Source organism: Hibiscus syriacus, unplaced genomic scaffold (assembly GCF_006381635.1).
Source record: "Hibiscus syriacus cultivar Baekdansim isolate YM2019G1 unplaced genomic scaffold, ASM638163v2 tig00110393_pilon, whole genome shotgun sequence".
Taxonomy (NCBI): Eukaryota; Viridiplantae; Streptophyta; class Magnoliopsida; order Malvales; family Malvaceae; genus Hibiscus; species Hibiscus syriacus.
Genome location: NW_024062721.1, coordinates 1,031,135 through 1,044,884, shown reverse-complemented (window position 1 = coordinate 1,044,884; position 13,750 = coordinate 1,031,135). Strand labels below are relative to the sequence as shown.

The 13,750-nt window shown below is 33.2% G+C and overlaps 1 protein-coding gene and 1 pseudogene across 1 annotated transcript; one reads left to right on the top strand and one right to left on the bottom strand.

Moving 5' to 3' along the window:
- Positions 1-2,341: 2,341 nt before the first annotated feature.
- On the bottom strand, positions 2,342-3,189 carry LOC120123527 (annotated as a pseudogene).
- A 1,707-nt stretch (positions 3,190-4,896) lies between these two features.
- LOC120123449 (membrane-bound transcription factor site-2 protease homolog) lies at positions 4,897-7,769 on the top strand. The gene is made up of 6 exons (XM_039142340.1): positions 4,897-5,333; positions 5,435-5,582; positions 6,081-6,175; positions 6,277-6,730; positions 6,847-7,167; positions 7,587-7,769. Exons 1-6 carry the CDS (start codon positions 4,912-4,914, stop codon positions 7,746-7,748), a joined length of 1,602 nt encoding a protein of 533 aa, XP_038998271.1. The 5' UTR covers positions 4,897-4,911; the 3' UTR covers positions 7,749-7,769.
- Positions 7,770-13,750: the final 5,981 nt, after the last annotated feature.

Below are 13,750 nucleotides of genomic sequence, written 5' to 3'. Positions count from 1 at the left end.
TACTCCTTATGAAAGATATTTAGTCCATCCAAATAAAAGTGAAATAGGGTCCTAGGCTATTTTTTTTGATCTTCTTGTTTGGTTTTTCTTTAAATCATGGAATTGGTTGTGAGTATCGACATAGTGAAATCGCCAGGCTCAATCTGAGCTACTGCTGGTACTAGTTTACTGGAATTGTATTAATTCGACTTGTGGTTTTCGGCGTCCTGTGAGCTCGTATTCTTTTTAATAAGTTCATGTTGATTATGAGACTGATATATCGTGAACGAATTGTATTTTTTTACATGTACTGTTTTGGAAATTTTACAGTTGAATTGTATTGAATTATAGCTTTAGAAGACAATTCTACATGCACGCAACTTGAAAGACATCATGACAGGGTAATATATTTGGAGCAGCTATTTGACCCTGTCATGATGCCTTTGAGTTGCGAAAGAGACTGAGAGGTGAATGTGTTTGGGATTTCATTATATTTGATAATTTGTTGGAAAATCTTTAACCACAAGAATTAAACGAAGAAATTATTATATGTCATTTATAAAATAATTCCAGCTTTGTTGGTGACTTTCAACAATGATACTTAGTTCATTGTCAACTCTGCATTTCTAACAAAACTTAGTTACACTGGAAATTAGAAGAGAGAAGCAAAAAAGGAAATTCGAGATCGAAAAGGAATTTCAGATTTAGAATGAATTTGAGGATTGTATTGCAAGTTTTAAAAGTTGAGGGACCTGAATGTAAGCATCTGAAAAGTTTAGTGATCATATTGCAAATGTACTAACGGCAGTGTAATGTCGGGGACCATAATTCAAACGGACTAAATGTTGGGGGACTGTATTGCAAGTTTTAAAAGTTAGGGGACCTAAATGAAAACTTTTAAAAAGTTCAGTGAACATTACTATAGTTTACCCTTAAAATTAATAAGAACTAAATTCAAAAGTATATTCAAATCCTAAATCTAAAAGGAATCATACCCAAACCCAAAAGCCGACCAGAAAACTCATATAGGATCACTCTAGGGCCGGCTCTGGGCCGGGGCAGGAGGGGCGCCCGCCCAGGGCCCATAATATTCAGTCGGCCCTGCATATAAGAAGTAGAAAAAGTAGTAACGGGAAATAGAAAGAGAGGAAATTGAACCAGACAGACGCTCTAAAACGAAAATCAGAAAAACTGCTCTATTCAATGGGTTTTCCATCATTGGACAAAATCCAATTAACCAAACTTTAATATCATTTTAATTCAACATTTTTTAAGATAAAAAACCTTTGAGATTTGACTAAATAGTCACTTGATTTTTTTAATTTTTGGTATCTATTTCATTTTAGAAAGAAAATATGTATTTGAGAGCGTTGATAATTTGTTGACTAACGATTTTCATCCATTGAGGATTTTTTTACTTCAAAATAAACTATTGGATTAAGAAATGCTTAAACATGATGTTTAATTTAAGAATGCTTTCCACGAGACAATATTTTTACACTAAAATCAATGATTCTGCATTAGGAAATGCTGGAAGACAATGTTTTTATAAGTATTTGTATACTTAAATATATTTTTGACATTGTATTAAATTATTGTTTGTTTAATTTAATAAAAAAATACTAATATAAATTTTATATTACATATTTATTTTATTTTTGAATTAGGGGCTTATTTTTTTATTTCGACTCGACCCAAAAAATAGTGGCCATGCGGGTTTACATATGGCCATGCGGGTTCATTTTTTGAAATGAAAGTGTTTTTCTAAGTTAAAGATTATTTTTTTCTCATAAGTTAGAGATTATTTTTCTCATAATAAATTAAGAGAAACTTTTCTAAGCTGAAATTGTTGAAAATTACTTGAGATTAACAATGTCACAAGAAAGATTGAATGAGCTACTATGTTATGTAATGAAAAAATATGTTGAAAAATATTGATATCGACGCTATGATTTTGTATTAAAAATGCTCGGAGACAATATTTTCTATAAATTTTTGTGTGCTTTAATATATTTTTTTGACATTTTTGAGATGATAATTAATTACTATTTGTTTATTTTAATAAATAAAATAATATCAATTTTATACTATATATTTTTTATAATTTTTTAAAATTAGGGGCTCATTTATTTTATTTCGCCCCGGACCAAAAAATATCCGGAGCCGGCCCTGGATCACTCGATTAAGTTTTAATATCTTCGTAACCACACAGAAAAATGTAAAATTATAGACTAGTAAACCGCAACTTTAAGCACCTTGAGAAGCCTGCATTTATAGGAAGATTACCCTAATAAGTTACAAAACTTAGCATCTAAATTAAACCACCACTTCAGCAATGGCAATGCCATGCCAAACACAACCATTAACACTTGGCTTCCTTCAACCCGTAGACGAAGTAGAGGAATGTGGGATCGGTGGCGCCATCTTTGTGATACGCAAACACTAAGCTACCATCATCATGCAACTGCAAACGCGAATCAAAGAAAACAATTCTAAATCCAATAAAATTGCATATGGAATGATGAAATACGAGACGATGGATGAGAGAGTTTCCTACAATTGAAGATCCTTAAGTTTGGGAAGCAAATATTCGGTTGCCCCCTCTATGTTCTTCTTGAACGATTCTTGCCTCTCTGCCTCTAATTTGGGCGTCAAGTTCTTTATGTACCTTTCCATGAACGTTACAAACTGCTGCTTGTCGAATGCTGGTTGCTCCTACAATGTGAACAGTCCGCGGTTACCAAAAAATATCCGTATATAAAATCATGAATGTATCAGTGTTCGTTAAACACCTGAAGACCGAAAGTGTCGACAAACTTTACGGCTTGGTCGTCGACGCCTTTGTTCGTCACCACCTTCTGCTGAAGGGTTTGCACCAATATCTACATCGACGGCTCCTTGGACAACCCACTGCAAGTATAAAAGCCAAGTCATGTTGGTTTAACAAGCAGAAAACATAGCAAACAAGTATAACACACTGCAGGTTGGAACTTGAACACTTTAGGGTTATTTTGGCATCAATGTTTAAAACTCTATCGTGTTAATGAAACCCTAAAAGAAATAAGTAAATTGAGAATATAAGATCAACACATCAGCGAGCACAAAGAAAATATCGAAGAAGGAGAAGATTCAAACCTTCCCTTCTACTTCCCATAGCATTCCATTCTCGATTTTGCATGGAAAAGAATATGCGAGGAGTTCATCGCCTGAAATTCGTCAACAATAACAAAGTTTAGAATTCATCTTCTTTACATAAGAAACACAAAAAAGGTTTCAAACTCATCATCTTCACGTTATGAATTTACCTATATTATAACAAATGATCTAAATTTTAAAATAGTTCTCAACTACGTTTTTCAAAAAACAATTACGTCTGTATTATTTCTCTAATTTTGCCAAAGAAAACAGAACATAAATTAAAATTTTGGTTGTTATTTCTGACATGATGTAGTTCTAATAAGTATAATGACATAAATGGTCATGGATAGTTTTAAGGGTAGAGTATATAAATGGTCTCCGATTATACGTATTATTTATTGAGTTTTTCAATTATTAAAAGTTATAAAATAATTCTCTAATTATAAGATATTATTTTGTCGAGTCTCATAATTATTAAATTTAGGATAAATTACACGTTTAGCAACTAAACTATAAATTTTGGTTTGTTTTAGTACCTAAACTTTCAATTTTTTAAAATCATACCTAAGGTTTAGTTTTTTTTTTCATTTTCATATCTGTTCAAAATTTAATGTTAAGTGTTGAAAAAATTGAAAGTTTAGGTATTAAACGGACCAAAACTGATAGTTTAGGTATTAAACGTGTAGTTTACCCTAAAATTTATAATATAGTATCTGATTATTCATATGTTCCAAAATCTTTTTTTTCGTTAACAATTAGCGATCGTCTAATCTAGATGTTAACTTGCTCATTGAGATATGATAAAATCTGATCCTGAAGTTGTTTGAGTTGTATTTTGTAGATCGAACCTTTATTTATATTATGTCGTCGAGTTAGTGCTTAAAATATATATCATTGAGCTAATGTTTGACAACAACAGTGATGCTAGTAAACATCATTAAAATAACATTTTATCATATCTCAATCAATATATTAATGTCCAATTAGGACGACTGTTAATATTTTAACAGAAATGATGAATTTTGAATATATGAATAATCAAATGATCATTTTATAATTTTTAATAATATGAGGTCTCAACAAAATATCTATAATCAAAAATTTTGTATATTTTAATTCTCGAGGGACTCAACAAAATAATACCTATAATCAAAGAACATTTGTGTACTCTACCTAGTTTTAATTACGGTGAACAATACATTTAGTACGTAAACTATCAATTTGATCTATTTTTGAACTTTTATTTCTTTTCACAATCTTACATAAAGTTGAGTTTTTGTTCTATTTTAGTACCTCACCATTAAAAAATTAATGGAATGACTGACAAGGAATAGCTTCAGTGGATGGACGAGCAATCCAAATGGTAGACTACGAGAGAATGACGAGTCGACTAACATAGTCTAGTTTTAGACCCATCGTACGGTTGACGAAGAAGATTAGAGGATGACAAATTTGAATAGGCTTCATCGATCGACGGATGTGAAGGTCGACAACCAAAGATTGTAGACGTGGTGACCGACGAGTCCATCCGTTAATTTTTAATTTATAGGTATTAAAATGAAAGAAAACTAAACATTAAGTATGGTTTTGAAAAAATTGAAAGTTTAGATACAAACGGATCAAAACTGATAATTTAAATACTAAATACAGAATTGACCCTTTTAATCAACACTTATTACCAGTTTACCGCGATTTACCCACCCGAAGGTCCAATTTACTGGATCGTTTTGAGCAAAAAGCCCTACACTGCCACTGCCGCCGCCGCCTCCAATCCTATTAACGGATAACTGAGCTATGGGAGTCAACCGGGCAAGAAGAAACGGAGCGACTCGACTTCCACTTCGCGCTTCTCCTCCTTCTTTAGTCCACCGCGTCACTGCTTCCGTCAACGCCGTTTCTTGCTGGTACTGCGATCTAAAAATCTACGCTCTCAACGAACCTCTCTTCCGGTTCGGCCGAAAGCATGCCTCGATTTTCAAACTCTGGTTCTCCATCGGGACTGGTTTCGGCCTAACGGCACTCGTTGGAGTCACTTCGATCCTTATTTTGCAACTATTAATTAGCTCCGACACCCGGCTTAGTAACCTTTTCGGTTCCCTCTTGTTCGGGTTTTCTCCTTCTTTAAAAATCTCATTGTCCGATGCCGGAAATTTATTCTTCTCCACATTGGTCTCCGTTTCCGTCCATGAATTTGGCCATGCTATCGCCCTTGCAAGGTCAATTGATTGCATTGAAAACAGAATTGATGATTAAAGTTGAAATTTTGAGTTTCAAGGTTAGGTTTTTCTCATGTTTGTTACTATAGGTGAAAAAGCAGTGAGGGAATACAGTTGGAGTACATTGCAGTTTTTCTTGCGGTTCTATTCCCCGGTGCACTTGTAGCTTTTGATTACGATTTGCTGCTGGCGTTGCCTCGATTAACTGCTCTTCGCGTATATTGTGCTGGTATTTGGCATAATGCAGTGGTAATCTCACAAATTTTTATCGAGACTTTGTGTTTAGATGTTTTCTCGATTGTTTAGGCTTAGTTTAGCATTGTAGTTGGATTGCAATCACTTTGGTTCGTGAAACCAGGTTGTAAAGCTGGAATTTTGAATTCTTTACCTATAGCATAATGCAGTGGTAATATCATAAATCTATAACCAATCTTTAATGTTTATATGATTTCTTGATCTGCTTAGGCTTAGTTTATCATTTAGTTGGGCTGCAAAGCTGAAATTTTCAACCCGCGTAACATAATGCAGACATATCATGCTTAGATGATTTCTTGATCGGCTTAAGCTAGTTTAGCATTGTATTTGGGTTGCGAAACACTGGTTTCTTCAACCATGATGCAAAACTGAAATTTTGAATCAATTTACATATACCTTTGTCATTGTGTCGAAATTAGAGTTTGAAAACCTGACTGTAATGGTGAAACTCTGCTTAATCTAATGCACCTCTTCTACTTTTTTCCCGTGTAGTACTGTGCACTTTGTGGATTGTTGTTGTTCCTGCAGCCGGTGATCCTGTTTCCATTTTACATACATGCCGAGAGCCCTTTGGTATTGCACTGCAAGTATTTACTTGTTTCATTTCGTTTTACTCATTTTATTCTTAGATTTGAAACATGAATGTTGATGGGCTTGCCTTGAGTTATTTTTCTACTGTCTTGAATAGGTTTTGGATGGCATCACCGTTATCTGAGTTTTTGTCTCCTGGGGATGCCATAGTGTCATTGGATGGTGCAGGCATCCATCATGTACAAGATTGGATGGATATGACTGCTCTACTAGATAAAAAAATACTTCAGAATTCAAGTGATTTCCATTATTTTAAAGGTTTTGGTGATGTAGATAGCAGAAAAGGATACTGTGTGCCCAATGCCTTGCTGGAAGACAGCAAGAATGTTCAATTGGCCAAAAACCAATCTGTATGTCCTTATGATTTCACGGCATTTGTGAAAATTCACTGTTTTGATCCGAGGAATTCGGTCAATGTGATTGATGAAGATAGTGATCTTGGAAGAAGAGAAAATGAGCTCTGTCTGAATGCAAAGGATATTGTCAATCTCGAAAAATGTGATGGAAGGGGAAAAGTAATGAAAAACGGAAGCAGATGCATGTGTTCTGAGGTAGACTTTTATCTTCAGAAGCAAAAAGCAGCCTTTTTGCCTTTTTCCTCAAACTTGCTTCAAAATGATGCTAGTAATATACTGTTGATCACAGCCATGTTTCTCAATGTCTGTAGGATGAGTCTTGCTTAAGTCCGGTTCAGTTTCCGGGTTTGATGTGGGTCGAGATTACATATTCAAGGCCCCATTCAACAGAATGCTTACAATTTAAAAGTTCCCTTTTAGATTCCAACGCTTCTTCTGATGCTGTAGAACAAACCTGTGGTGGAACTTTTGTTTTTGGTGATGTGATATCAATGGCCCATTCAGTTCATTTGACTGAATATCAACCTCGGTGGGGATTTTTTTTCGGAAAATATATTCCAAATAAGCTAGAAAAGAGCTTAATATGCACACTCCATGTTTCTTTAGCATTAGTTCTTCTCAACAGCTTGCCAGTAAGGACCCCATTTTACTTCATAGAAAATTTATCTTCTGTTCTAGCATATGCTTGGATTAGGGAATAAATTGATAATGAAGGTTAATGTTAAATTTCAGATTAAGAAACAAATTTATTTTTATGGTCTATAAGTAGATTAGGGATTTTATCACTGAAGTAGAAGAGTTGCTTACAAATAATCATGTTTATTTTACTTCATGGTCAACATCTATGTTACCCGTACTTGAGAGTTGAGAGTAAGTGTCCGATATAAATATGTGCTTAAAGTAGGTATAATCAATCCTTGTTACAAGTTTCCTTCTATATACTTATAGGATCATATGATTCACACTCCCATATCCATACCCGAGTATCGATCAGAGGACGTGCGTATGGATTTTCTGTACTAATCTAACTTTTTTTTCTTCTCTTGATTAGGTATATTTTCTAGATGGTGAATCGATAATGGAAGTTGCATTGTCCCACTTCACATCATTGAGCCCAAGAAAGAGAAGAAAAGTTCATCAAATATGTGTTGTGGGAGGAACTTTCATTTCAGTTCTGGCCTTCTTGAAGATCTTGTTTATCAATGTCTTCTAATTATACGAACTTAGAACTTAAATCAGTGGGCTCATTCAAGTATTTGTAACTTTTGTTCGTATTTGAGGTTGTAGCTTCACTTTGTACGAAAAGAAATTTAGTATACACTCGTTCTATATTCCTTCACAACTTCAACATTTAAAAATGAAAAGGAAATATTTTTGCTCTCTTCCTTTTTTAGATTTGATTTAAACTGCGGTGATTTAGGCCGTCAGGGAGTTCAAGATAAGAAATTGGGTAATTGAAGAAATCTAATTGATTCGTATATTTAAATTATGAGAATTAAATCTAAACATGATCTGCTTTTGATCATAATGACTAGAAAGACTAGTATTATAATATATATACATGATCCAGGGAAAAGAAGGGCAGATTTTGATAGGCAAAAAGGGTTAGAGGCCTCGTACTTTTCAAAAATAACCAATGTGATATTTCATTTTTTTTACATTCAATGTGGTCCATTAATTTTGACTAGGACCATTAATTTTTGATTAATATTTTTCATCTTTGATCGACGGGACCATTAATTTTGACGACGTGAAACATTAAGCACTCCAACCCTATCCTTTTAGTGATGACTAGGCCCTGACTAGGATTAAAATATTGACTAGGAAATTAAATAATTAATAACAACTAAATTAATTTATTTGTTGCAGGAAACCATTATTAAAACCCCTTATCTTTCACTTTCCCAAATAAAACACCTCACGATTGTATCGTGCTTTTGAAGAACAATTTTTTTCTTTATTAAATGATTTTTGAAGACAAATTAAATCTTTGGTCTCGCATCGTTGCTAGGCATCATAAGATTCATGTATGTTTATTTGAGAAATGACATCTCATTATTTTTGTGGGTCTTTTATCTCCTCAAAGATTTTTTTTTCTTTTCATAAATTTCTGATTAGTATGACATATTCGTCGAGCTTCTCTACTGAAACCAGTCGAATCAATGTTCATTCTTCATTTTCTTGGGAGTACGATTGTAACGTTGTGTAAATTTTTCAAATGGTATGATGAAGATATGTATGAAAGAGAAAAATTCCTAATTTTTGAGCTTCGAAAAGAAAATGAAGGGTTAAAAAAGTGAAGTGACGTAATGATTGTTTTCAAGTTGAAGAACTGAAGTTTGAGTCGAATTCGATACAGAAAAACTTAATTTCAGTTGTCGAATATGCTCATAAACTTAAGAAAATGAAAGATTTGTACCTTAGCGGAATGTTAATTTCTGATATGATTTTTGCAGTACTCTTATTGGTGTTTATGAGTTAAGATTGTAGGCATTTCAAGTTTACAATGATGGTTATTGTATTTGTGGCTTATTACTTCTATTATGTTGTAAATGACTGTGTTGAATTAATGGTTATGACTTATGGTTTATTATATACTGTTTTGTTGTAAATGACTGTTGAATTGTGATATGATTTGAAATGTACATGTAGGCTTAGTTTACTATTCTAAAGTGTTGAATTGTAGTAATACTAATATGTTCATTTGATACTGTAAAAAATGTAAAAAAATATTACACTTTACAATTGTAAAATATGTTACCCTCATTAGATATATCTTTTGCATAATGCTTTGATAATAGATCACATATACTTGATTGAAGGACTTTAAAGGACTAGCAAAAGTTCCATCACCCAATCTAGTTTGATACAACAAAAAATAGCATGTCAACTAAACATGACTAGATCTCTAAAAACAAAAACCAAAGTCAGATCTACTAAGCAACAGAAAACTCAAAAAATTCTTGTAACCAAATATTGCATTCATTGTGTCCTTCGAATTTTAGGATGCTTTCGAGAGGCATCCGAATGTTCTGCCGAAGTTGCTTAGTATTGAAAACCTTCTTCTTTTTCCACTTCGATCTAGGACCTTTCCATGTATGTTGAAAATGGAAAGTATAAGTTCCAATCTTCTTTGGGACAATAATACTAGATCTTGTAATAACATGTTCATGCAAAGAACCAGCTGCAAACAAATTTTCAAGTGTTATTCAATGTAAATTTCAATGTAAATAGTATATTCATAACCCAGTTAAACATTTCAGTAACATTTCAATGTAAATACTCACATTTAATGTAAATAGTTATATTCATAACCCAGCTAAAACATTTCAGTAACATTCCAATGTAAATACTCATATTCAGTATTTCTTCACCAATTTTCAGATTGGTATAAAGACTAATACCAATATGTCTTTTCCTTTCTTTTGATAGTCAAGTGACAGACTTCTCAATTGCTGAGTATGATTTCATAATTGTATTTGTATTCACCTGCAAAATTATATAAGTTAGTGGATAAAAAAACCTCCAAAACAAAATTAAATAAGATTAAAAACTTGATTTGGAGCCTCGTTGGTTCTCATTTGTGGACAAGTTTGATTGTTGTGGCCCATTATTTTACATTGACCACATGTCATTTTAAACTCTGATCTTGTGTATTTCCTAATTTTCAAATTTTTTGGTTCATCTTTATCTTTTCTCCTATTTTTCTTTGGCCTTCCAGATTGAACCATCACTATAGGAGGTAGAATTGGAGCAAGATCTTTGGGCCAAAATTCTTCTCTTAGGGGTTGCAGGACATGTTTATAGCTTGCCATATACTTCTCCTTACTGTACCACTCAGAAACATAGTATTCAGTTGCTTTTGAGTCTTGATACATTGTACATATGGCATTATAACAAAGAATCCCGTTGATTTCCTATTCTCTATAAGTGCATGCCAATTTCTTTAAATCAATCATATGCTTATTATCTAAATGAGTAACCTTAAAGCCTCCATCAACATTCCATTGAAGCCTACATTGAGTGGAATTGACCATGTGCCTTTCCAACTTTTGAAGTACTCTTGGTGAAATGTTGGTTCTCCATTTTTGTGCCCAAGTTTTAACATCCCTAGTCATTACCATGATTCTAATTTCTTAAGCATGCTAATGATAGGCTTGCATCTTGCTTCACTGTCCATCCATTAAATGCTTCGACCATGTTGTTGTCTAGTACATCGCACTTGCAAGTCTCGTTAAAATAAGCCTTTGACCAATGTTGCACAGGATCTCTAAAAGGTCTTTTGAAGAATCATGCCCAAAGCTTTTAATTTTTGTAATTGTTCCTCGAAGTCCTCAACAAAGGTTGCTCGGACGGTGTTCCAGAATTGAACTTTTTTGTTCTTTACTTTTCATTTCTTATGCCAAGATGCATAGACGTGTCATGCACACATCTTATGATCTATATGAGGGAATGATCCCCTTAGAGCTGGTATAAGTCTCTGCAATAACAAAATAACACAATTAATTTGTAGTCAATTAACAAAAATAAAAGATAAAAAAATGGACTAATAAAGTTCAACCTTTTGCATGTCTGGCATTAGTGTAAATCACTCACCATTGGGGCAATCTAAGTCAACCATAAGTTTTTGTAAAAATCATCTCCAAGATTCCTTTCCTTCCCCTTCTACAACTATACATGCAACTGAAAACATCTAATTATTTCCATCTCTACCAACAACAAAAATAAATATCCCGTTTGTAACAGATTTGAGAAAACAACCATCAACACTAATAAACGGCCTACAACCTTCTTTCCAACCTTGTTTTAGTGTATGTAAACAAACATACATCCTATGAAATGTTTCTACACCAATATTATCTATGTTCACTTGAATTGTTACTGGATTAGAGTGTAAAAACTCTGCAGCATACCTATAAAGAGTAGCAAACTCGTCTACAAAAGAATCGTGCATCTCCTTCAAAACAACAGATCTTGCTCTTTGACACATATTATATGTTGCATAAGCTTTTTGCTCTGTTTAGTACAGTTCCTTCAATTGGTTCCATTAAAATCCTATCTTTGAATTTGTTCTGAATCATCTTACAGGACAACATTGTGTGTTTGTTAACATTTGTGTATCGGATAATATGTCTTCACAACATAACAATCAACTCGACTTTCATGAATAACAAATATTGTCCAAGGGAACCTCACCTTACAACACACTATTGTCCTCTTGGTTTTGTTTTTCAAAAATTTCAATTGCACAAATTTTTCTATAGAGTACTTCACAGCCTCTTTGAATTTAATGTTATTTTCAAATCTCATATCAAGTTCCCATGCTCGAATGTCACGTTTTGGATCATATATAGGCCTTACTGTTCGAGTTCCATAATATACCCCACAAATATTTGAAGCTCCATAATATATTCACTCTGATTATCCTCAAGCTTCTCACCATCATCTTTACTAACTTCAACATCCTCACCACTATCTTAACTCATTCAACATGTTTCTTCTCCCTTTTTTTACCCATTGTTGAGTTAATCGATCGATGGAATCGGCCAAGAGGGGGTGAATTGGCAATAAAAATTTTGGTGGAAGCTTTTGCAGAAAATTGAAAGTAATTGTACAACGATTTACAGTGGTTCGACTTTATCAACCAAAGTCTACGTCCAGTACCTTAGCTATCCACACTAAATATTTTCCAACAAATTCACTAATTTTTTCTTTCTTTTGAGGCCAAAGAGATAACCTTACAACTCCCTCAAGAATATACCCCAATTCTTGAGAACACTCTTTTCTCAAAGGGAAGATTATAAATTTGCAAACTCACAAGAAAAAACTCACAAGGCAAATATGTTTGCACAATTCTAGAACAAAGAAAGAACACTCAAGAATAAATACAATTGAGCACAATAAGTGTTCTTGAAAGCAAAATGAATATTGAATGAAAAATAGGCTTGAAATGCTCAAACTTGAGGTTTGATGCTTTCTCTTTGATTCTCTCTTGATTCTAGTTGCTTGGTGTTTCTTGTTGCTAATCAATGGCTTCTAAGCTTATTTAAATACACCTTCAAATGATTTTGAACGTTAGGAGCGTCAGTGCATCGATGCATACCCTATATGTATCTATGCATCAGTGTAAAATTCAAATATTTTGACCGTTGGACTCTCAGTGCATTGGTGCACTAAGAGTGCATCGATGCATGAAATGCATTCGATGTTTTGAAATAGCTTGAGTGCATCGATGCATGGTCTAGTACATCGATGCATCAAATGCATAAAAGCATCGATGCATGGTATGTGCATCGATGCATAAAATGCATTCGATGTTCAATTAATTCCATGGGTATCGATGCATGGATTGGTGCGGTGCATCACTTTGAAAATTTGATTTTAGGCTTGATTTTGGTTCAAAATACTTTGTGAAAATTGTTTCAAAAATAGTGTAAGTATAAAACACAATTTTACACATTTAGTAAGGTTTGAAATGATCTTGAAAGACTTGGAGTAATAATTTGATATTCGATTAATTGAATCGAATATACTTTAGAAAATCATTTGTAAATCTTAAAATTAAACTTAGTTTGTATATCGAAATATCAAAATGTTTTTAACAATCTCCCCCTTTTTGATATAACAAAAACTCTTGAGTAATTTTAAGATTTTCTTTGAAAAATAAGTTTTGAAATCAATTTTGAAATTACTCCCCCTTACTATAACACTTCTCCCCTTTAAAACTTTTAAAACTTAACACTTCTCCCCCTTTTTGTTAAATCAAAAAGACTAAAAAAATTGAGTGAAAGAAGGCTTAAAATAATAGCCAATTGATTAAACATTTTAATTGAATATAGCTTAAGCTGCTAAGATCAAAGATCAAAAGAGAGGTTAGCCATTAGTGTTCATAATCAATATTCAAATCGAATGTGAAATGGTAAATTGGTCATATTTCAACTAAAAAGTAAATGATGCATATATTGAAACAAACCAAAATATATATGAAATAAAAGTTCAAATATCCATCAAACAAACATCCAACAATCAAAGAAAGACAATCCAAAATGTTTTAACAATTTAAATTCAAGTTCAAACCCAAAAACAATCAAAGCAAGATAAGTCTATTCATCCATCGAATGATCGGGAGGAGGAAGAGGGTAAGAAGCTCTCATCTCAAGCGTGAGTGCATCCAAACGATCATTCATATCTTGTTGTCGAGCTCCCAAGGTAGAG

Bases quoted from the DNA above. Each gene is read 5' to 3' on its own strand.
- LOC120123449 (XM_039142340.1), top strand. From the start codon at position 4,912: ATGGGAGTCAACCGGGCAAGAAGAAACGGAGCGACTCGACTTCCACTT. The intron at 6,731-6,846 runs GTAGACTTTTAT...CAATGTCTGTAG, and splicing joins GCAGATGCATGTGTTCTGAG to GATGAGTCTTGCTTAAGTCC. The intron at 7,168-7,586 runs GTAAGGACCCCA...TCTCTTGATTAG, and splicing joins TTCTTCTCAACAGCTTGCCA to GTATATTTTCTAGATGGTGA.